Source organism: Ursus maritimus, unplaced genomic scaffold (genome assembly GCF_017311325.1).
Source record: "Ursus maritimus isolate PB19 unplaced genomic scaffold, ASM1731132v1 scaffold_23, whole genome shotgun sequence".
Classification (NCBI taxonomy): Eukaryota; Metazoa; Chordata; class Mammalia; order Carnivora; family Ursidae; genus Ursus; species Ursus maritimus.
The window spans coordinates 19,403,799-19,427,887 of record NW_024424786.1 but is presented as its reverse complement, the minus strand read 5'-3'; the positions used below and the strand labels follow the sequence as shown (position 1 = coordinate 19,427,887).

General features: G+C 36.3%; 1 protein-coding gene across 5 annotated transcripts in view; it reads right to left on the bottom strand.

The window, feature by feature from the left end:
- Positions 1-273: 273 nt before the first annotated feature.
- HIPK3 (homeodomain interacting protein kinase 3) overlaps positions 274-24,089 on the bottom strand; it is an 87,386-nt gene continuing 63,570 nt past the window's right edge. For 2 of the 5 annotated variants that reach the window (XM_040638926.1, XM_008686829.2), the window contains exons 4-17: positions 17,541-17,660; positions 16,769-16,855; positions 16,065-16,249; positions 14,841-15,000; positions 14,323-14,446; positions 9,107-9,228; positions 8,720-8,847; positions 8,468-8,629; positions 8,249-8,311; positions 7,659-7,955; positions 7,224-7,364; positions 5,503-5,738; positions 5,085-5,212; positions 274-4,230 (exon numbers count right to left, since the gene is read on the bottom strand). In XM_040638926.1, the coding sequence (XP_040494860.1) occupies positions 3,754-4,230; positions 5,085-5,212; positions 5,503-5,738; positions 7,224-7,364; positions 7,659-7,955; positions 8,249-8,311; positions 8,468-8,629; positions 8,720-8,847; positions 9,107-9,228; positions 14,323-14,446; positions 14,841-15,000; positions 16,065-16,249; positions 16,769-16,855; positions 17,541-17,660 (2,430 nt within the window). In that variant the 3' untranslated portion in view covers positions 274-3,753. The remainder of the gene's footprint in view (positions 4,231-5,084; positions 5,213-5,502; positions 5,739-7,223; positions 7,365-7,658; positions 7,956-8,248; positions 8,312-8,467; positions 8,630-8,719; positions 8,848-9,106; positions 9,229-14,322; positions 14,447-14,840; positions 15,001-16,064; positions 16,250-16,768; positions 16,856-17,540; positions 17,661-24,089) is intronic. The other 3 variants (XM_040638928.1, XM_040638929.1, XM_040638930.1) reach the window with 3 other exon arrangements.

Below are 24,089 nucleotides of genomic sequence, written 5' to 3'. Positions count from 1 at the left end.
CTCAAATAATCGTTAAAAACAAGCGAACAGAAGAACTGGTGAAAAGCAGAGGAGTTGTGATGAGACAGCCGAGTTCATAGATGAGATTCACCACTGAGCGGTGGGACTCTGGACAACTTCCCTAGATCTTTCGAACCTATTTCTTCACTTATCTCAGAGGTGGTTTTGAGAATTAAATGAGATGATGGATGTAAGTCAGGTGCTAAGTGTTACTAGCCTTTTCCTTCCCTCCCCTGTAAGAAGTCCTAGGGTGGAAAAAAAGCCAACAAGCTGTTTGCTGCAATATATATATTTTAATTCAAAGTGAATCGACAGTAATACACCATAAATTCTTATTTTGACACTCACCAAAATAGTCACCTGGAAAACCCGCTTTTTGTGACAAAGTACAGAAGGCTTGGTCACATTTAAATCACTGAGAACTAGAGAGAAATACTAGCGCAAACCGTAATAGACATTACATCCATAAAAATTTTCCCAGTCCTTATTGTAATATTGCACAGTGCAATTGCTACATGGCAAACTAGTGTAGCATAGAAGTAAAAGCAAAAACAAACCAAAGAAAGAAAGCCACAAGTCTAAAATTGTTAAACAGTTAACAGTTCAAACTCAGTAATCAAATCTATTATCATTGGGTTCATTAAAACAAATCTTCCTACACCTTGCAGTGTATGATTTAACTTTTACTTAAAACAAACCAAGATTAAAATTAGTAGTAGAGATTTGAAAAAGTGAAAACGCTTTGCTATTACAGTAACATATTTAAACACCCTGAAGGAAAAGGAAAAGTAAATATCAGGGTATTTGGTTAAAAAAAAAAAAATTGCAAATTAAAATAGTATGCAAATATGCAACTTGGAAGTCATGCAGTGTTTTATTTAAGAAAGCAGTAAAATCAAAGAAAACTGGTAAAATGGTTTTAAAGAGGGTATAAATCCAAATTCTTTTGTCAATAGGCCAAATTCAGAAGTTAGCAGGATTCTGACATTTTTAATTTTTAAACACATTAAAAAGCCCATGATTAGAATCGGTTAAGAGCAGTGTACTCGACTAGGGTACGCCTTTATCAAACTTTACTATTACGAAAACATTTACCGTCCACTTAACAAGACCATCTGAGTCTTGGAACTGAAATACAGAAAATACGACATTTCAGGGTAGTCAATATGGCCCTGAACGAAAATAAAACTGCGCCAGTTCTGTACCTGTGGTACAAACAGAAATCGATCCTTTGCACTTGGTGTTTCTGAAACATCCGCTGCCAGCACTGATTCTTTTCCAAGAGGCGAGCAGACACCGGGGATCTGCCGGACCGTATAAATAAAATTCGTAAGCTGTGGAGGGCAGCAAGTTTACTTAAATAGTGACTCCATAAATTTGCCATCTGTAAATAATCTTTTAAATTAATCTTAGGCTACTCCTTTTTTCTGTGTAATATATATATGTATATATATATTTCTATTTATATAAAATGCATAGAATTGATTACTAAAAACACTGAAACTTGTGGGGAAAATTAAGTCCTTCATTTTCAGTGTGACTAAAAATGTACTGCTGGTTTTTTATTTTATGATCTAATACTGTAATTTTAAAATCAATTTCAGGCACATTTATTTCATTGATGATTATTAAATAAAACACTGCTTGTGTTAATGGAGTAAAGAAAAGTTTATCCATTATTAGCTTATTGTCAACGCTGTATTAGAGCTGTACTAGTGGTATACAATTCATTTATCAAAGAAATGCTGTAAATCCAAAACATTTGGAGAGTTTTACACTCAAATGCTTTGTACTGCTTATTCCAGTAAATGCTGTAAGATTATATTCCAGATTTTTAAGGAAAAAAAGTTAAGTCAAGCCTGCAAGATACAGCTTTCTCAAGTGTCTACAATGCCAGTATGAAAATAAAAAATTAAGTTACATTGATACATCCAAGTTTTTTATATGCAGTGATGAGCACAAACATTAATAGAGATAAAATACTGATGCAAATAACACACCCCAAAATAACATATGCAATTATTTTCCATCATTTACAATACAGTAGTTACAATGACACTCCAAACAGAAAAGCAAAGTAAAAAATCAAAACCCCAACTTCTATTTCATGTAATTAGACTTATACAGAAATTAGAAGGCTAAATAACAACTAGTTAATCACCTAATTTCACAGCTATCTGAAGTGGCAATCGTTATATAGCAGCTTATCTATGATACATTCAAGATAAATGATACAATTTATTACTTGTCCATAAGCTAAAACACAGCCTGTTTAATACCTTTCCTTAAATTCCACCTCTACACTACAATATACTTGAGGTCTATGCAAAAAAGTAGCTACCTTTTATATAGGAAATGGATGATTAAGTCTTTGGTGCTGTAAAAGCAACTTCATTTAAACATAACCACCACCGCCACCAAAAAAAGAAAAAAAGAAAGAAAGAAAGAAAATTAGAAGGAAAAAAACCCAAGACACACTTCCTAGGAAAGAAAAAGCATGTAATTTCTGTCCCTGACGGAATGTATTAAATAAGCAAACACCACCAACAAGCAAAACAAGTACTACAATGTAAAAATACTTAAAAAAAAAAAACAAAAACCCCTCTCACATGCATAAATGAAAAATTGCACACAAAGAACTCACATCTTTTCAAGCTTCAATAGTAAATATTCCGCTACTATTTATTAAATACTGCATGGTTTGCCCAAGCTAAGATGAAACCACATCATGAATCAATGAGCATTTTGCATTTTCTTTCATTATCTACTCAAAGTCATGCCTACTGCACCTCTAAACATTTTATTAAATCCAATTATACAGCAAACACTCCCAAAATAAACTTAGATTGTATTGCAGTTTCACTTAACAGTATATAAAATGCTGTGTTGTGACAGATATCAACTATCCATTAGATACTGAATCAATTTTTCTTAAGCACTACGAACTGCTTGCTTTTCTTGAAGCTAGATCATTCGGAAAAATCAGACAGCAGAATTCAGCTATAGCAAACATGCTGCCCTCTTAGTAAGGAAAAAACAGCTACAACCTGAAATCATACCACACAAAACCAAAAATGAACATTACTCTATCAAAAGAAAACTAAAGAATAGATCTGAATTTTAAGTGCTGCAGTCCTCAACATTTATATATAGGTAATAACATTAACAACCTCAAATATTTAAGGCACTATGTGTGGGAACGGTTTACAATGCAGCTGAGATTATTAGAACAACATTTAAGAGCAAAGTCTAGGCAACATTTTGCCCATGCAAAGACACATGCAAATGTAAAGAACAATAGCTCAATTTCTTAGGTAAGTGACCCAACATTTATACACTAAGACACAGATAATACAATTCACTCGTATGCTGTAATTCTGACATATGTGCATCTGTTGCTCTAAGTCTGTACACAGAATGGCTTCCCAAATGTGGATGTGTCTTGCACTAGTTAGAAGGCAATTTTATAAAAAATAGCAGGAGCAAAACTGGACTTCTGCTCCCATAAGTCACCTGTCTAGAGTTACTACATAAGAAGATAACATGACCAAAGACAAGTTATACCAAATGTGCAAAACACATTAAAAGTGAGTTTTTTTTTTTAAAGCTCAAAGTTGTTTAAATTGCACCCAAGTCTACATGATTCAAAAATAATTTTCTTGTGCCATGGCTAATATTTATTAAATACCATGTTTTTATTTTTAATCAAATGTTTATATCATTGAGCTTCCTCAATATACTCTTTTTGAGTTTTCACATATATGGATACTGGCTGAGTTTTGTTGGACTCAATGGAAATCCAGTATATGCAGGTGATGCTGCAATGTAAGAATGTGGTGGGAAGATTGGTTTGTACGGAGTCTGATGAATGGTTGGGGATGGTAACAGACGGGGATTTATGCCCACTGGGACTTGGTGAACTATGCCACCGGGATGAGAGATATTGTAAGTTGGATGCTGTAACATAGGTCTTGAGGTACATGGAGAGGCTAAGAGGTGGGCCACTGGTGCAGCACTACTGAGGGTAGCTGATGATGGGTATGGAAGTAGAGTAGGCTGTCCTCCAAGATGCGCATTTCCGGCCAGATGGGCATGCACGGCTGTGTGATTGGGACTTCCATGAGAAAGAGTGAATGGATTACTGGTAACACTAGTAGGTATATAAGCTTGCTGTCTTCGATGTCCGAAGTTTCCATTCCACTCCTGATGCCCAGATCCAAAGTGCTGAGCCTATCCAAACACATAAATGAAAAAAGACTGAATGCATATTTTATAAGTTAAAAAAAAAAGGAAGACAGGGAAATGACAACACACTCTGGGACTGATCATCCACAGAGGACCTCTCCGATCTCCACTTCTACTCAACACACAGAATTCTGAGTAAAATATCAATTGTACGCATATTAACAGTAAATGTGTTGATATTTATTACTATGTATTATAATAATATTAACATTGCCACTACCACTGCTACTAGTATCACTATCCCCCCATCACTACTAATCACTACCATTTGTGGAGCATTTATTTTATGGAAAGCTAACGCCGTACATATGTGACATTATTTAATTCCAAAACAACCCTACAACATAGCTCTTATTCCCATTAACTATGGTCCAGATCTGTTGAAGAGATCTGGCCGAGGTAATATACATAGTACTTGGCAAAGGCAGGATTTGAACACAGGTCTGACTCCAATACCTGTGATCTTTTCTCTCCCAAACTGAAATACAACTGCTGAGCACAGTACTGACCAGATGGAAAGTACTCAGTAAGGTGTGACTATTACCACAACTGACACAACAAACGCAGCCACCAATCCATTAGTGTGCATTCTGAGTGGAAGAGTCTTAGACAACAGACACACTAGAAAATTATCTGAGAGAATCTAAAAGCTTAATCTTTCTGACAAACTCAGGTTCTGCTTCATTATCCTCTTACAAGGCGGATTTCTCCTTAGTCACATGGGATGATGAAAAGGGATACATTTTTCAAGACTGTGTACAGCATTAGAATCTTTCTTCCTCCAAATGAAACACTGCTGATATTGAATCCCAAAGACTCTTGTGACTTCACAAACATACCTGACTGAAATTCAAATGCTGCTGCTGGAATGCTGATGTCAGTTTCTGCTGACGATGACCCACCGTGGAAGGCTGGTTTAATCTCCCAGGAGCGGATCGGCCTTTTATTAATGGCTGGCATATAGAATCTGGTAACAAACAAAAGAGTAGACAGCTGACGCTTTTCCCTTCCCATATAAAAGTTAGAAAGGTCTTAGATATTTTACACAGTACTGATCTGACAACCTTAAAATTAAAGAGAAAAGACATCTCATGGTTTCCAGCACCAAATGACATTTGGAAAGATTTCCCTTCTAGGATAGGTTTGGCAGGATCAAGCTGGAATTTCAGAGATGACTTCTGGCAATGTTGTTCTCTAAGGTTCCCAAATTAAGACTTTTTGAAGGGCTAACAGGGAACTAAGGCAGACTCAGTTTACCTGTGTTTGCCATATGCTCGTCGGCATTTAATCCATTCTCCAGTCCCACTGGTGGCACCACGACAGTACAAACAGCTGGTTTGGTTTCCGTGCTGGCAGAGGTCACTAGTTCTGGGTTTTGATGAGCGTCCTCCACAAAGCTGCTCTCTGCAAAGGGACTGTCGTGTCCCGAAGAGTCTGATGTTGGAGAGCCATCCACGGTATCACAACCACTTTCCTGCTCTTCATCTGACATACTACAAGAAAGAATTTTTATGAAGAGTATGTTTTTCAACATTACATCCAAAGTTAAGTACTATCCAGGCTCCAGTACATTAATGAGAATCTTATTGTTATTTCACATCTAATTACAACTTCTTCCTTATCCAATAACATTTTTTTCATAGACTTTCTAGACTCTCACATTAATTCTCTATGCAGACTGTTAACCCTAATTCTATCCCGTTTAGGTACATCATTTTGGCACTTTATTTTCTCTCCTTTCCCTTCCCACTTGATTCTTAGTAGCGGTTCACAAAATTCCACTTTATAAACTCCAAAAAATCTCATCAAGACACTACAAAAGATCCACTATTCTGGATAATTTAAATGAAATGTAAAAACATATAATCATGTGACCTGGATATTTCAAATTAAGTTCTAATGTCAGGATTCATATCTTCAGTGGTAATTAGGGTCCTTTTAACTGGACAGTTATCTGAAAGGTCTTTCCCATCTCTCCAAAGGCCTAGCCAGAGTCCCATATTTCCCTTCTCTTCCTGGCCCCCTCAGGCCATGACAATCTCTCCCCTCTTGGAAAGAGCAGTGATGGTCTATTTCAATCATTCATTTCATACTTAACAACGTGAAGCATCTCTTTTTATATATGTACTTTTAGTTATGTTTCTTATTTGTACATTTATACATATACATACATATTTTATATAGACATATATATTTACATAGATGTATATATATGTCAACTGCCAAACCATATTATAAGCAATTCACAAAAAGATGTGTTAAAACCTCTTTACATCTTCCAAAGTATTCAATACCATATTTCCTGACTAAGGAAAAAAGAGAAAACAAATATATACAATTAAGACTTAAAGGATTTTTCAAATTCTGTTTCCACTAAAAAAAGGAATTTCTAAGAGTTGAAATCAAATGTATTTCACTGAGATCTTTACGGCTAATTCCCTTCATGTGTTGGTGTATCACAATGACGAGAAGCTCACTACTTTAGTGGCAACGCATGTCCCTGGCCCAAAAAAGAGCAGGAAAGGAAATATGGATAAAACCATGCAAATCAATCACCAATGAGAGAAAAAAATCATATTGGATACTTGACAGTGGGTTATTACTTTATTATGCAAAAATTCCTTTTATTTTGCCAAAATGTTTATTTTGCTCTATGTTCTTATTCCAAATTTAAGTAATGACTGTAGTCTATGGAGAACTTGAGGACATGGCTTTTTCTACCCTTTCAAAAACAAATCATTCTTTAAAAATCATTTATTAGAAGCTCAATTTTCCATTTAGATGTGTTCTACAACAATAGAAGAAAAGTATTACTTAAAACCCAAGTTTCTAAAAAGTGGTCTGGTTAAAAAATTATGTTCCAGAGAGAAGCCACTGTGGTAAATTGACAGGCACTTATTAACGTAAACAGCAAAAGAAATGACGGGCTTTTTAGCAGACCTAGTATTTACGGTATGCCACCACTGAAATGCCCTTACCTGTTCGGTCTCTTGCAAGGGGATGGGCTGGACTGCCCTGAGGAGCTGGTGCTCAGAGTACTGTCAGGACTACTTAATGAACACATCCGATCGATATTCAAAGTGCTCTGGCAAGCTTCACAATCTAGACTATCTTTACATCTAGTGAAAGAGGCACGGGAAAACCACAGGTCAAAAATGAGAAGGAGCCAAAATTTGCATTATTTAATTAAGGACATGAAGCAGTTCAGAGTGCCCCACATCAACCAAAATCTAAAGCTTACTAATACAGGAGAAACGCTGGTAATAAACATGTTAATTACTATTCAGGATGTTTCCTCCAAAGGTACACTGACAGGCCAGAGGTAAGTCCCAGGAAGGTGTTTTTCACACCAGAGGGCGCCCTCATTATTTAAGGATGTGCCACGAACACAAGGAAATGCTTCCGGCACTTACTCTCTGAGTGAGTGTCTCTGCGATGTCCCCTCGTCATCAGTGTCACTACTAATAGTGATCACACTCACTGCAGGGCTCGGGGAGTCAGCAATGATGATGGTTTGCCGCTGCTTGTCGGAAACTGAGGAATCAGACTCCTGCCGGACAGATGTTTCACAACAGTCTCTCGCCTCTCCTACTGAGTTATGATTGTCCTGTGTTTCTATACAACGTACTTCCTCGACATCTTTCCCATTTACTATCTTTGGAGAAATAAATGTTGAATGTGGGACATTCGTATTCTGCAACGAATTACTCCTGCAATCAAAGGAATAACGTGTCATTTCTATAATAAAAAAATGTACCTGACATTTTTCTAAGACAGCTTGTTAAAATGAACAATGTGAAACTTCACTTGTTTAAGATCACGTATATAACATACTAAACACATAGATCATTTTATAAATATATTATCTCTAGAAATATCAGTGTAGGCTGCAGTTATATACATTAAAATGGTCATTTCTTGGTAAATGTGATATCTGAGTATCTAAAATTGTCTAAAATTATATGTAGATAATAAATCAAAAGGGCAATAAAGACAATCTTACCAACTGAAAGCATTTATTTCCTCTCTTCCTGGCTCCCATTCCATTAGTTTTACCAAAATACCTCTGAGAAATTGAGAAGGGAGCTGGCTTAGTGTTTGTAACAAAGCTATCAAAGAGGTCATTTTGAATAAAACAGTGTGACCCTTTAGTGTACATGCAAAATTTACTTTAAAGACTAATCTTCAAAATGCAGAGGAAAGTTAAAATATTGATACCAACCTGTTCTGGCACAGTTTATTTTTCTTTGCAGTGGCAGGCTGAGGCCAGACAACATGCGCAATGCCCACACTAATTGGCTGTGGGGCCGATAAAGTTATCTGATTGGTTAGAAGAGGTTGTGGCATCACTGAGCTATAATGATTACTGTGCGAAATCATTTTCCTAGGGAGAAAGTTTAGAAAAATTGAATCCCTTCTACACCCAGCTCTATTTTGCAAACTTCACAAACTAGTATTTTTGTTTTTAACTTACCCCCAGTCTCCAAGCCTTTGGGAACCAGCCACCCCCTCAGAAGTTAATGCAGTAGTAGCAGGAGCCAGGGGTGTGACCTGCTGCCAGGCAGGTACGAGCATCTGCTGCGTTCTGCCAGACCATGTCTGCTGCACCAAAAGCAAAAGAAAAGCTAGGAAGTTACAGGTAATTCATCATCACTACATCTTAAAATCAAAAATACATTGCAGTAACAATCATTAATAATTACGTAAAAGTTAAAGCCAATAACTGCAAAAGATCAAATTCCCATCTAGATAATTTTTACTATTTCTCAACAGCACAGGCTGATATATTACAAGTGGATCAGTGCCTTACTTGAGAATGAGGAGGACGGCACATATGCAAAAGTAATAAATTATTACCAACCTGAGAGAGAACTCCCGGTCGGATCTGTAGTGGTTGTACAGCTGGGGCCTGAGTTACAAGTGGAACTGTATTATCTACTCTTATTGAATAACTAGTAGGTTTACCATGTGTTGCAGGAATACCTGTGAAAAAGAAAAACAGAACAAAAACAGTTCTTAAATCAAAACTATTTCTCTGAGTTAACTTACAAAACTCTTAAATTCAAAGAATTGCTAAAATTCTGATTAGGATTTTAAGACCAACTCCTACATAAAATGTTCATAACCTTAACAAAGCAATCTGTTAGGAAAGTGAGGTTCTTTCTATCTACCCTATTTACATCATTCTAAAAACATCTAGTGAAAGAGGCACGGGAAAACCACAGGTCAAAAATGAGAAGGAGCCAAAATTTGCATTATTTAATTAAGGACATGAAGCAGTTCAGAGTGCCCCACATCAACCAAAATCTAAAGCTTACTAATACAGGAGAAACGCTGGTAATAAACATGTTAATTACTATTCAGGATGTTTCCTCCAAAGGACACTGACAGGCCAGAGGTTTCCTCCAAAGGACACTGACAGGCCAGGATGTTTCCTCCAAAGGACACTGACAGACACTGATACAAAGCGACTCCTTCTACTGCTTTAAAATGCATACCACCAAGTTGAATCATTTATTTTTCTTGAAACCTCCCATTCCTTTTAAGGTTTGCTACTCTAGCTTTATTTCCTTCTCAAATAGTTTTGCCACTATGCTAAAGGACATGGAAGGTGAGGGGATCTAGCCCAACATCCTGATCTTCTAGCAGGCCACGTACATCTTCTCATACAAACTTAGCTATGCTTAGTATTCTCCTCTTTAAAAACTGTAACAGGATCTTAACACTTTTGGCACCGAAGGGGGGAATGTATCATAACTTCACACTTCAATGGCCATGATGGTTTACATGATTCAAGAAAATTCAGAGCTGACACACTCATTCCAACCTCCAAAGGAAAAGCAAAAATAACCTTTCATGCCTAGTCTGACACTACAGCTGAGCTTTGGCCAATGTGGCTTACTCTACTAGTACTCCTAGCAGAGAGCAAACACGCTCCACTTTGCTCATCCACTAGGAAAGTTTGAAAGTAGGACTGCCAGTCTTGTTAATCCTGTTAATACTTCTGTGTCATATACTGCAAAAGTACCTTGCAAATACTGTCTTGTATTAAACTCTGAGACAGTGAAATAGTATCACCCCAAATGAGAACTCTGACTCAACAAGATTTTAGGGATCCCCGAAGCTCAGAAAGCTCGGTTATGAGAATAAATTCACTACTTCACAGTTCAGGTCTCTTGCACTGACTTTCAATATATAGGCTGGCAGATTATTTAGGTACCATCAGTTTTTGCATAAAAGTGATCTTAGGTGTTTCTGATCAGCCATAAGAGAAAAATGTAACAATTTTTTTCTTTTACTATTTAAAAATAACCTTATAATTTTATTGCACAAATATATTACAAGTGTTAATCCTGAAGAGAATGTGAATTTGGTTGTGTTAATTTATCTTCATAGAGGCTTTTCTCCTACTACCGGGGTGTTCTACCCCCTGAACTCCACCTAAAAAGCTAGGATTAAGTTTAACAAAGATCTTCAGATTATTTTTTTAAAACTGACCTTCTTACCCTTCCAAAAAGCATGTCTTGATCAGCAAATTCCCCAAGAAATGGAATATAAGCACACCCAGGCAGTGCAGATGTATGGCAGCAACAGACAATCTCATCAGAGAAAAAAGTAGAATTCACTTTGACAAGGAGGAAAGGACAGAGCGAATTCTCAAATCCCAACAAAAATCAAGTTGCCCTTAAACTCTCCTCATAACTGATGTCTTATAATGAGACAAATTCTCCTATTATCTTCTCTCCTCGTGAGGTCCAATTTGTTTTTATCAAGTTCAAGGTGGTTAAGATCCCCATTTTCTATATAGCTATTAGATTAGCTAAAACTTCATCTTTGTTTGATTAGATTTGCTGTAATACCTGCACAGCAGGGCACAAAAGCTTACAGATTGTTCTAGTACAACAGGAGAATTTTGTTGAAACGTAGTTGATTCTGAAATAGCAGTTTTCAGCCAGAGGGGATGAATAACTAGCTCTTCAGATTGCCAAATAATGTTAAATGCTTGTTTAATACATACTCAAGTTTGTTAAATAAAAGCTTGGCAGTCTTTCTTAACCTAAAAAAGGTACAATGTCATGGCTACAGTACCTCTATTTCTATGTCTGCATGTTATATGTATAAGATGGAGAATGTATGAAAGGCATGACGAACCTATAGACACTGTAGCCCCAAAGTAAAAAGTGTAAAGTGGAACAGACATAAAAGTTATTCAAAAATACAAACTATAATGATGCCCTAACTGCTGCCCAACAGCTGCCCAATAACCACTTAAAATGTTTCTTCAGAATGGACTGGCAGCCCATTATGAGAGAAAGCAGTAAGAAGACCCACACTGGGATTTTCTACAGAGATACTGAAGCAGATTAGAGGGAGAGCTTTCATTTCCAAGCAGACACTATACTAAGACAAGAAACACTGAACCAACATATGCAGAGAGCCTACATGTCCTGCTACAGCTGTACCTGTTACATAAGCTAACAAGTGTTTTGCTTTGTCCGTTAACTCTAATTCCAAAATACTGTTCTTGACATTTAAAAGGTTAATGACTCTGAGGGTATCTCCTTTTTTTTTTGGTACCCTTATTATGAACCACTCATTAGCTGTTGGCTTATGTATGGAAAGGTTACTAATCTTTTATCAATTATAAGGCACATTCAAAGAGAAAAGATTTATCTGACGTCTCACTGTGTTTAAAAATGTGTCTTGCAAGCCTCAAATTTTTGCTACAAACAGATGATAGGCTCTGAAAAAAGAGCTGCTATTCTAAATCTTGATGAGATACACCACACTGTAGGTGAGTGACCCTCCAGCTGATTTGGTACACAGGTGGAAATTATTAGAAAAGAATCTGGGGCGCCCGGGTGGCTCAGATGGTTAAGTATCTGCCTCTTGGTCTCAGCTCAGGTCTTGATCTCAAGGCCATAAATTCAAACCCCACATTGGGCTCCACACTGAGTGTGGAGCCTACTTAAACAACGAAGAACTCAGATTAAGAATCTGTTAGTACAGAGTAAAAACTCATCTAAGTGCAAACGCATCTGTCAAGACCCCCCTTACATGATAACTGATTAAAAAACAAAAAAGCATCAGTCTTGCATGCTCAAGTATTTGGAAGTGAGATGTCTACCACTTACTATCAAGCAGCTATGCATGTTCGGACAGAAAGAGCAAATATGGCAAAATGTTAACACTTGCTGAATCTAGGGTAGAAGGCATTAGGTTATTCTTTGAACTTTTCTCTAGGTTTGAAATTTTTATAATTAACAAACAATTGAGGAAAAACAAAGAAATAAACACAACAGCATCTTTAAGAGCACTGACATCGTGATGACGTGGGTATTTTTATTACCCGCCGCCATGGGTTACCGTCACAGATAATTACAGACCACCTTGACCCACAAGTTCATCTTAAAAATCAACCATCTAAGCTGTTGTTTTTTATCTTAAGCGCTACAAATCTTTCTCTTGATGAAACCTTACGTGAAAACCCAATACATATAAAAGATGAAAATAAAGCTATGCTGGTAGAACAAAAGTGGCTGCAGAGTTGACATGTTTTCACATCTCTTACTACCAGTCAATCAAGTCAACAAACATACCTCAGTGCTTTATTAGGCACTGTCAGAGATATCAGAACTTTAGAAACGTTGCTCAAATCCTTAAACCACATAAAAAATTCAAATAACCTTCAGAATCCAGAAATATTAGAGCTAGAACTCACCAAGATATTATCTATTCAGCCCATTTCCTTTGACTAAGGCTGAAAACAGGTTAGCAGACTCATCTAGAATGACACCGCAAACGGCAGGGAACAGAATGCTATTCTAGGTGTCCTGACGGAGCATAAACTGTTTTCACCAACCGTATGCAGTACTACCACCACACTTTCAAGAGTCATTTAGGGCCTCATTTGCAATTAACCTCTTGCTTTGAGACAGAACTAGATGTTAAAGCCTAGCAAAGACAAAATGCTAGGAAAGGAAGGACCTAGAAAGTCAAGTTTTATTCTGGTTATTCCAGCCATAACGCTGGCTGCTACTGTCCTTTAGGAACCACTACCAAGTGCCCCGGTTTGAGAATTTATGGCCTCTTCAAAGGTTTTCTGCCATTCATCTCATTTGAGGTTTTAATTTGCTTTTTATCTAAATAAGGGACATAATCTAATTGAGTCAAAATCAATCTCTCTCTTTTTCTAATCCTAAGGTGTGGGCAAAGAACAAGACTCTAAAATTTGGGGACAGAATTCCTTTGACCAGTCATCAAAAAAAATGAAATCATGCCATTTGGAACAACATGGATGGAACTAGAGGGTATTACGCTAAGCGAAATAAATCAATCAGAGAAGACAATTGTTGTATGATCTCACTGATACGTGGAATTTAAGAAACAAGACAGAGTATCATAGAGGAAGAGAGGAAAAATGAAGCAAGATGAAACCAGAGAGGGAGACAAACCATAAGAGACTCTTTCTTAATCATAGGAAACAAACTGAAGGTTGCTGGAAGGATAGGGTGACGGGGTGATGGACATTGGGGAGGGTATGTGTTGTAATGAGCACTGGGTATTAAATAAGACTGATGAATCACAGACCTGCATCCCTGAAACAAATAATCATTACACGTTAATGACCTGAATTTAAATTTTTAAAAAATTTTAAAAATTAAAAAAAAAGAATTCCTTTGACCAAAATTTAAAGAACTGATCTCAGTCACTTTAATGTCTGGTAAGAACAGACAGATAAAAGGTACTTACCTAAACATCTGGAGCTGTGATAACCACTAAAGGACAACCCCACAGCTTTCCAAGCTGATTAATTTCTACTAAGGTATTTCATCATGCTAGACTCTACAGGAAATTTAATTATCATATTACCCATTTTGTTAGTGATGATTACAGTAGAGCTCCGGTCAAGAGAGGAGTGTCACTTGTCTAAAGGCTACCGACCAACTTAAATTAAATTCAAATGTAGCACCAAATATACCAAAAACTATGCAACATATTTAATTACTAGATGCCTAAATTTGTTTAAAAATAACTTCTGCCTAAGTTCAAAGTGTAATTTAAATCAAAGAGTACCTTGAATAGCTGGGGGACAGATAATCAGGGTCTGCTGAAAAGCATCACCACAACCAAAATGAGCACTTCCGGCCTGCAGAGGAATTCCATGGTGCACCACTGAATGAGCAGACGTGGTTAATGCCTGAAAGACCAGCACAGGCCGCATTATCCCGAGCAGTCTACCAACTGCTACATGCATGCTTTACAAATGCAATTCCAATATGCTTCTTAATATCACACATCTATTGATAAAAATGGACCCAGAAACTGATTTTACTCAACTTTACCTTTCGTAGAGCTGCTGCACAGAAGGGCAGATAGGGGATACTGAGAGTGAGAGGTGATAAAATAAATGAGCTTCAGTAGACATGCTCTGATTGTTACCCTGAAATACTCGAGGTTTCACAAAATAACCAGTGAGACCCTCACTAGCACGTGACTTTTAACTGCTGACATGAGGCTTCTATATACCTCAAAAGCAAAATGAGCAATCATAAAAAAAGAAGTATAAATTATTAAATACTCTAAGTTCTTACCTGATTTCTTAATGTGCCAATTTTAGTAAAATTCGCTGTCAGATTAGCAGTACTGCCTGAAGCAACTGGTCTTAAAAGTGAAGTTTTATTGTGATTATTTGTGTCACATGAATTTGGGTGGGACTTACAAATATCCATAATATGAAAACAGGACTTTACACTGCAAAAAAAAAAAAAAAAAAAGGGAGGAAAGGTGATTGTAATATTATTTTAAATGTTTACAGTAGTTAAAGTTCCCAAAAAGAAAAAAAGTTCTACCGGAAATTTCTACCAGAAAAACCTACAAAAGGTTGAATTTTAAAGCAAGTGAAAGTATCTTATATCTGCAATATTTTCTAAGACTTCAAAGCAACAGTAAGCATTTTTTGACTAGCACAATTAATTTTATGACCCCTGCCTGAAATAATTTTTCCTAAATTTCTAGATCTCTACATTCCTAAACTACTGGTACAAAGTATATAGCTATCATGTTATTTTCAAAGTGCTTATAAATGGAAATCATTAGATATTTTTAACCTTTGGGGATAGAAATGGGGAGAGTAGTTGGGCTTTATAAAAATACCAATTTCAAGGGTAATCCATAATAATGGATACTGGTTCATCCCTATACCTTCTTTACTCAGTCATCTACAAATATTAATATCAGTCATTAAATAATATTAAGTTGTATTAATATATAAAAAATACTGAAAATATTTTATAAAATATTATAAGGAAAGGTGTGGGGTTCAAAGAATTCATAAGATTTGTCTAAGGTAACTCTGATAAGACCTTCTCAATTTCAGAATATATTCTTCTCCGCTAACCCATAAAAACCCTCCTTTCCTTCCACAACACAGAGGAGAAGGTGTGAGCAGGGAAAGCAAAAGGTGTGAAGGCAAATTAAAGATGGAGTTTGCAGAACTCAAAGAGGGTGGAAAACCATTAACACTTTCTTTTATTATATATATGCCTGGTTATTAAGGTAAGAATGTCATGTAAAAACAAAATCGCTCAGTCATTTCAATATGGTATTTTGGGAAAAGAACACTGGAATGCAACTCAGATTTATATTCTAGTACTAGCTGCCACTTACTAGTCTACATGAATTTGGCCAAGTTAGCTTAACCTCTTCTGACTCCCTTTACTTAATAAATATACTGAATCATCTCTTTAACACACAACTTTTCTACAGACTTAGTATTATTTCTCTAGATCATTTTAAAAGATTTTAAAGTAACATACTGGTTGCTATGAGGGAAATCTAGAAGATGTTTCATGTTAACAAAAGGATGGTTCAAAGTCTCAGCTGGAGTAATTCTTAAATCTGCATCGATTAGCAACATTTTCTTCAACAGACTAACAAATTCTCTTCTATCAGCTTTCTCAGCCAAAAGATCACTTCCTTCCAAATCCATCACTGTGTTCACCTATAAGATCAAAATTTTAAATCATCAAAAAAAAAAAAAAAAGCCACAGAAAGTAGTATATGTTAAGGATTCACAGTTAAAAAAAAAATACAACAACACAGGAACAGGAAAGAACACAGAACTACAATTATTTTGAAACAAGAATGAATAACTGAATTTAACAAATTCGCAGAATGTTTCAAGGTACCAAATAGTATTCAAAGCAAGGGAAAAAAAATTTTAACAAATATCCACTTCTAACAAAATATAAGGAAAAGAAATTTGTACAGCTAGGATTTTCCCTCTTAAAGAAAATACTTTTTACTAAAGCACAGGATAGTATAAATTAAATATCTGATAAAGACAAATGCAAGTTAGTTCCTGAGAGGCTGAAGCATTAGAATCAATTTTGTTTGAAAAGCTTAAATCCAGCAAGTACTCTATAGTGCTTTAGAAGATGATTAACATGAACTGGCATCCTTGGCATTCAAGTCCATCATCGTAAGCAGAGGAGACTAACAACATGTCTGTGGTACTCACATGCACTATATCATCCAGACTGTTGAATATGTACTTTCTGGCTTCTTTAGACTTCATTCCTGTCTCTGCCTCATGCTCTTCTAGTGTCTTATTGGATATATCAAAGAGGGAAAATAATATATTATTACCCACCATTCGGAAATTCTTTATTTCTTTAGTTCTGGCACATTTAGTCAAATACACTGAATGTTCTAAGGCAAGGAATTCCGAAAGAGTAACTATCAAAAATGTACTTTTTAAAAGTACAAAAAAAAAAAAAAATGAGAGAGAGAGAGAAGTGCTTGGTTCAGGTTAAAAAAAAAATATATATATATATATATGTATGTATATATATATATAATACATGTTTTTTATAAAATATACATATATTTAAAAGTAACTGGCTATAAAGTTAATCACTGAGAATTTACTAATCTCCCAAAGAGCCTAGGAATAAATTAGGTACTTGGGTTATGGAGTAAATGGTGAAATTTAGTCCCTGTCCTATAAAGCTTAATAATGGGAAACTGGATAGAGAAGATGCAACACACAAAAGTAATTCATACATAAAATTTAAAAAACCATTTAAGATGAGTTAATAATTATGTTGCCAGGTTAGAGAATAAGCTAAGTTATTCAGAGAAGGCTTCCCCCCACCCCATTAAAAAGGGGGAAGGTCAAAAATGAAAATTCAAAAGAAGAAATACAATAAAATAAAAATAGGCATGGGGATATTATCCACATGATGCATCTTCAAAAAACTGTTTCTCTAAGTATTTTTTTAATGAATTACCTTTAATCTCCAACCAGAATGAGAAATATCTGTTTCTCTGCAAAAAAATCTTGTTGATTTCGTGCCCACATTTAACAACTGTTCTCCTGGTAAACCTTGAGTCTGAGAAATATATCGAATCTGAAAAATAATTTATAAAACAGATGAGTTTATTCTTTCATACAATAGATATTAATTGAACACCTATTCTGTATCAGACACAAAGCTAGATGTTAGGTCAAGAATTAAATGACGTAGTCTATGCCCTCAAGAAATTCTAGTGGGGAACATACAAGTTAACAATTATAATACAGGGTTGTAAGTACCAAAATAAATACATGCTTATGGAAAGACAGAGAAGGGACACCTAAAATAATTGTAGTCACATAAAGTTCCAGAAGAGGTGAGGCTCAAGCTGAGTTTGAAAGGACGTTAAGAGTTCTTTAGCCCTGGAGGAGTGGGGAAAACCTGATCACGATTTATGCTAAGGTTGTAATATGAGTAAATATGCAGAATCAGGAGAAAATACCCACACATTGCGATTGTGGAAGCACAGAGGTTCACTCAGTGAAAAATGACAAGGAGTAAAACTGAACTAGCAGGCAGAGGGCTTTATCAGTAAGGTAAGCAGTTTTATCTGTCCTCTTTCCCTCTATAAGCCCCAAGTGCCCATAGTTTTGTCTCTGAATCTGTATCTACATATGTCTCTCTAGCCCTGGAGCCGTAGACCCAACTGCTTACTGAAAGTCTCCACCTGGCTCGACCTGAGGCACCTCAAAGTGAACATCTCCTGAACTGAATGTTCCCTTAAATCTGTTAATACTTATGCATTTCCCAGCAACAAACACCAACACCAACTACCCAAACCAGAAACCTGAAAGGTAGACCAGACACATACTCTCTCCCTCATCTCTCTCCCACAACATCCAAAACCCTAACAATTTTACCTCATTAGTATTTTTCATAACTGTCCCTTCTCTCCATCCCTCTTTCCGGGTCTTCTTCAATTTCACAAGCCTCCTAACGTAGTTTATCTGCCTCCCTGATACTATCCATTCACCCTCAATTCATTATTCACACTGCTAACGGCCATTTTGGTAAAACCAACCGTGACTGTTACTCCCCTGTATAAAATCACTTTACCACCTACAGGATCAAATCCAAACCTCCGATCATGGCACGCAGGCCTTCTGGCTTTATCTCTTCCCTGCTCTTTACATGGTCCTGTAAAGAGCAGCCCCATCTAGCACCATGCTGAACTTCACATGGGCTGGTTTCTTCTTCGTAAACTGCTAACTCCTACTTAAAGTCCCTGTGCACCTCCCCACTCAACTTCACCAAGTCCTGTGACAAATCTTACCATTCCTTCTTCAAGACCCTGTTCAAGAACTTCTCCTCTGCAAAGCTATGACCAACCATCTCAAACAAAGGTTATCACTTTCCTGTTTCCATCACACCTAAAACATAACCATTTTAATGCATTTATAATACTATTTACAATTCTTTTTTACATGTCTGTTCTCCCTACTAGACTGCTGAGTCTCCTGACAACAAAGATGTTTATACATATTTGCATCCCCAATTTTACATGAAATAATATCTAAAATCACCACTTTACAAATCAGTTTCATTTCATTAAAATGTGGTGCCTTCCCCTCACTCCACATCCCTTAAGTGGCTGAGTTCCTTGTTTTACAGAAACAGAAAGTAAGAAGTACCAAGGGTCCAGTAACTAGATGCTACATCAGTCTCTCAGATGGCAGGAAAGGTGTTCAACAATTCAACAAACATACACGAAGCATTTATGTCAGATGCTAAAGATATGCAGATGAATAAAACATGGTGACAATCTCCAAAAGCAAATAATTCAGCAGAATAAATATGTAAGCACATAATATGCAATTAAGCTAGGAAGTGCCATTATGAAGAAAACAAAGTGCTAAAAGAACAGAGAATAGGGCAATTAATGTACCTATGAACCAGAGAGGTCACTGAAAACAAAACAAAACAAACAAAATGGCAAAAAAAAACTTGTGAGTTTATTTTTGGTCATAATGCCTGTCCTGTTTCCTGAAGAAAAACTGTTCCATCTGTACCCCCTAATACATGAAAGGACTCACCCTTTGCCTCCTCTGTCCCCAGTGAATGAAGGGTGAAAACCTGACTCCGAAACAATTAATTCATAAATTCATGTTGTCAACTTGACTAGAAATAAGTTAATAAGCAAATTAGACTTAAATGTCAGGAATGTGAATTAACAAATATCAATCACTGTTGAGGGATGAGCTAAAGGGTTATAAAATGGGGCTGGAGTTTGGTGGCCATGCTAATCTAACGAAAGTTCCAAGTGAGCAGAAACTCTCAGCAGCAAGTTGGAACGAGAACAAATACAAGCGCCTGAGCAAGAGCTAAGTCACACATACAATCCAACACCAAAGTGAAGTTCTGTCAATGTCCATTAATTCCGTAAGTGTTGCTTTGAATCCAAAAGCACCTTCAACTTCAGACTTCACAAAATCCAGTCATATTGCAGGTCCATTCTTGGATTTTTGTGACAGTCTACACCTAAGTACAGGAACTCTTACTTGAGCCAGCTTACTGGAGAAGGTCTCTACGTAACCCAAACAGACTGAAAAAAAACTTTAAAGATTCCCACTCCCTCATCACACACAGGAGCTGAAATAGTCAACTTTATTTTTCTTACATAGGATATGACTTGAAATTACCAAGTAAAATAATTTGAATACAATTTCAGACTTTTAGCTGTTCCGGATGAGATTCTATCTACACTCCAACAAACATTTTGCAAGAACAATGAACATTTACCAAGTTAATACTGTCCATCCACCCATAAAAATATTATTTAATTCCCTAGAACGTTTTTGATATTTCTCTGGTAAAAAGAAGTTAAATCCAATACACAGAACACTAGTAAGACAGTATACCTACAATTAAGACAGGAAGGGAGTCAAGCACAGTACTAATTTGCAGGGCAGCCCTCTCTAAACACACATACCATTCGTTTGTGTACGAATGGAAATGAAATGCACATATGAGAAAATATGACATGTAAGACATTCTCAACAAGGTCAGAGCCTAATTGTAGAATCTAAAATTCAAAGAGGAAACTGACTTGGAAAGGCTTTAAGAAATAGATGATAAAGATGATTAAAGAGCTAGAACACAAACCCCACAATAAAGAATTAAAATAATCTGCATATTTTTTCCTGGTGACTCAAATGTGGCTTTTAAGTATATAATAATTAATAAGTCTACTGTTAATTCTTTTTCACCTCCTTTGGGAAAAAGAAACCTGTTACTGCATTGCAGAAGGTTAAATAAAGGTTAGATACAAAACATACCAACAAGAGTAAAGAAAGAGGTAAGTTATATTTCTTAGAAAGTCTTTATTTTTGTAAATGTTCCATGTGCACTTGAAAAGTATGCATTCTGCAGTTCTGCACGTAGTACTGGATGTAGTACTCTATGCCTGTGTCATTAAATCACCTTAGTTAATCATGGGCTCAAAGCCTCTACACACTGATCATTTTTCTATTTTTGCTCCATCAATTATTGAAAGAAATGTGCTAAAATGTCTACCTATGATTGTGGTTTAATCTATTTCTCTTCTGGTTCTGTCAATTTTAGATTTATGTTATTTTAAAGTTATTACTACATGTATAAAATATAGAATTGTCATATGTTCGTGTTGAACTGAATTTCCTGAATTAATTGGCTAAGCTTCCCCTATTTATAAATAATGCTGATGTATCTGTAATATAAGAATACTTCTGTTGTTACAGCAATGTTATTAATAAAAGCAAAACAGAAAAAAAAAAAAGAATATCTTGTACAACATACATTCTGCAAGATAAACATTTGTACAAAGTATTATTACAGGACAAACTGATAAACTAAGCTCCTGGCTCCATCCCTAGAACTCAATCTGGAGAGAGAGAATACCGGTGGAGGTGGATGGATTTGAGAAACTAACATGAAGACCATGAAAACCCTCTTCCAGTGACAGCAGAGAGACAGTGGTAGGGGTCAAGGCACAGTCTGGAAGAGGGCTGGTGCCAGGATCTGACCAGAGACTGGAGCAGGGTTTAGTTGGGCCTTTTTAACTCTCCCCCATATTGCCTTGAAAGTATCATTATCCATAAGGTAGCGTAGAGGTGGTCCACTGCTAACAGCATAGATTCTGGATTCAGATTGCCTGTGCTGGATTCTTGGGGCAAGTTATTTAACCTCCCCCACACCCTGGTTTCCTCATCTGTAAAACAGAGGCAATAGCAGTATGTACCTCCAGCAGTACAGGGTTGCTGTGAGCATTAAATGAATTAATGACAGTGTAGGAACAGTTTCTGACACATAAAAGAGTTCAGTATGTATTAATTAATAACATTACCATTACCCACTGTACTGCCACTGTAAGAAAAAAAATAAGTTTAAAAATAAAGTAGCAACAGCACCCCAATTAGGTGTCCAAGTATATATCAGGGCAGCTGATCACTGGAACAGGGAAGAAATAACAGATAAAGGCATACCCTACTGATGGCCTCTTCACATCCTAAGTAGACAAACGTAATCTAGGAAGCTTGCGAAAATCTATGAAATCCAACCACATTAATAAACAGACTAAAGAAAAAACAACCCAAAAAACACTTACATGAACATTTTAATAGATGCATAAAGTATTTGAAAGTGCAAAACCAATTTAGGATAAAAAAAATAATTAGAAAATTAGGAATAGAGGGAATTCCCTAATCTTGAAAACAGACATTTATCAAAACACACACAGCACACATATTTGGAAATGAGTATATAAAGTCTAGGACTGAAACCAAAACAAGAATGCTTACATCCACTCTTATTCACTTCCACTCATATATTTGGGAAAATAACTTTTAAAATACCGAACTAATAATTATGCAACTATTGATGCTATACGCTAATATATTTTTTAATAATTATATTCTTTTGGAATTAAAGTAATATACATTCTGAAAATATTATTAATCTGGATCAGATTAACACCTGTTCCCAGTTTACAAAACAAAAAATCTATTACAGAATTTAGAAAAAGCTTTGATCAGGGCTTTATCTTAAATTACCACTGTGACTTTCGACAAGTCATTTCATTTTTCTGGGCCTCAGTTATCCCTTTTCTAAAATAGGAAGGAGTAGTAAATAATCTGTACTAATGTCAGGTGTCCAAGACTAGATCTGTATAAGTCCCATCCAAAGTACAGCAGCAAATCAATCTGAAGTTGCCACTAGATGGTGTCCTGCTCCAGAATGCCATCCATGTCATACCCTGTAGTTCACAAAACCAGAGGTGCACTTCTAGCATCTGACTGGGACTTCCGTCCTTCAGCAACTACGAGACTACCGGACTCTCCCAACTAGATCACCAACGCTTTCAAAACTAGCACCAGTCTAGCATCCGCATCAAAGTTAGTGGTTGGTATAAAGTTGAAGGAAACCAGGATGTATGGAAAATGTTACAGACACTACCTTCTAAGAGATATGCTAAACATGGAAGCTGAAAGGTAGAGACTATAGGAAGCCTGGCATAAAAGAGGAGGTTTATGGGTAGAAAGTCACTGTAAGAAGGTAAGAGATGAAAGTTAATGATAACATCTAATCTAATAATTAGTATTAAAAGACTTTTAGGCTCATCTCAGCAACAGGTAAATTATCAAATTCATAACTTCTCATATCTTTTTTAAAAAAAGATTTATCTACCCAAGAGAGAGACAGAGAGAGAGAAAGAGAGAGAGGAAGAGGGGGAGGGAAGGACAGAGGGAAAGAGAGAATCCTAAAGCAGACTCCACACTGAGCGCAGAGCCCAAAGCAGGGCTCAATCCCAGGACCCTGACTGAGGTCATGACCTGAGCCGAAACCAAGAGATGGCTGCTTAACTAACTGAACCACCCAGTAGCCCCCTCATACCCTTTTTGATACAGAAAGTTAAGCCCTGAAAATCAGAGATAAGGCACATTTTATTGTTACAACTGTGTCATGGCTGCATTAAAGTGTTCTATTTTCTATTTTTTCATTAAAAGTTAAATAGTATATCATTTAAATAAAAATATTTATCTATTAGAAACACAAAACTGATTTAAGCATTTTGTTAATTTTAACTAACGTTTTCCACTAAAATAGGATTATATATCTAATAAGGAAGATACTATGAAACTTTTTCAAATAATACTGATTAAATTACTCCAAAAAAGAACCTCAGTGTTAAAACACAACAAAACAAAAACACATGAAAATAGTAAACAACAATCATTGTCTAATAGCTTAGAGAGGCTAATGAACATAACTGAAAACTATCATGAAAAGTGTTTAAGGGGGGATCCGGGTGGCTCAGTCAGTTAAGCATCTGTCTTCAGCTGAGGTCATGATCTTGGGGACCTGGACTGAGCCCCGTGTCCAGCTCCCTGCTCTGCAGGGAGTCTGCTTGTCCCTCTGCCCCTTCCCCCTGCTCATGCTCTCTCTCTCTCTCTAAGAAATATAATCTTAAAAAAAAAAAAATGAATGAAAAGAAAAAAGTGTTTAATG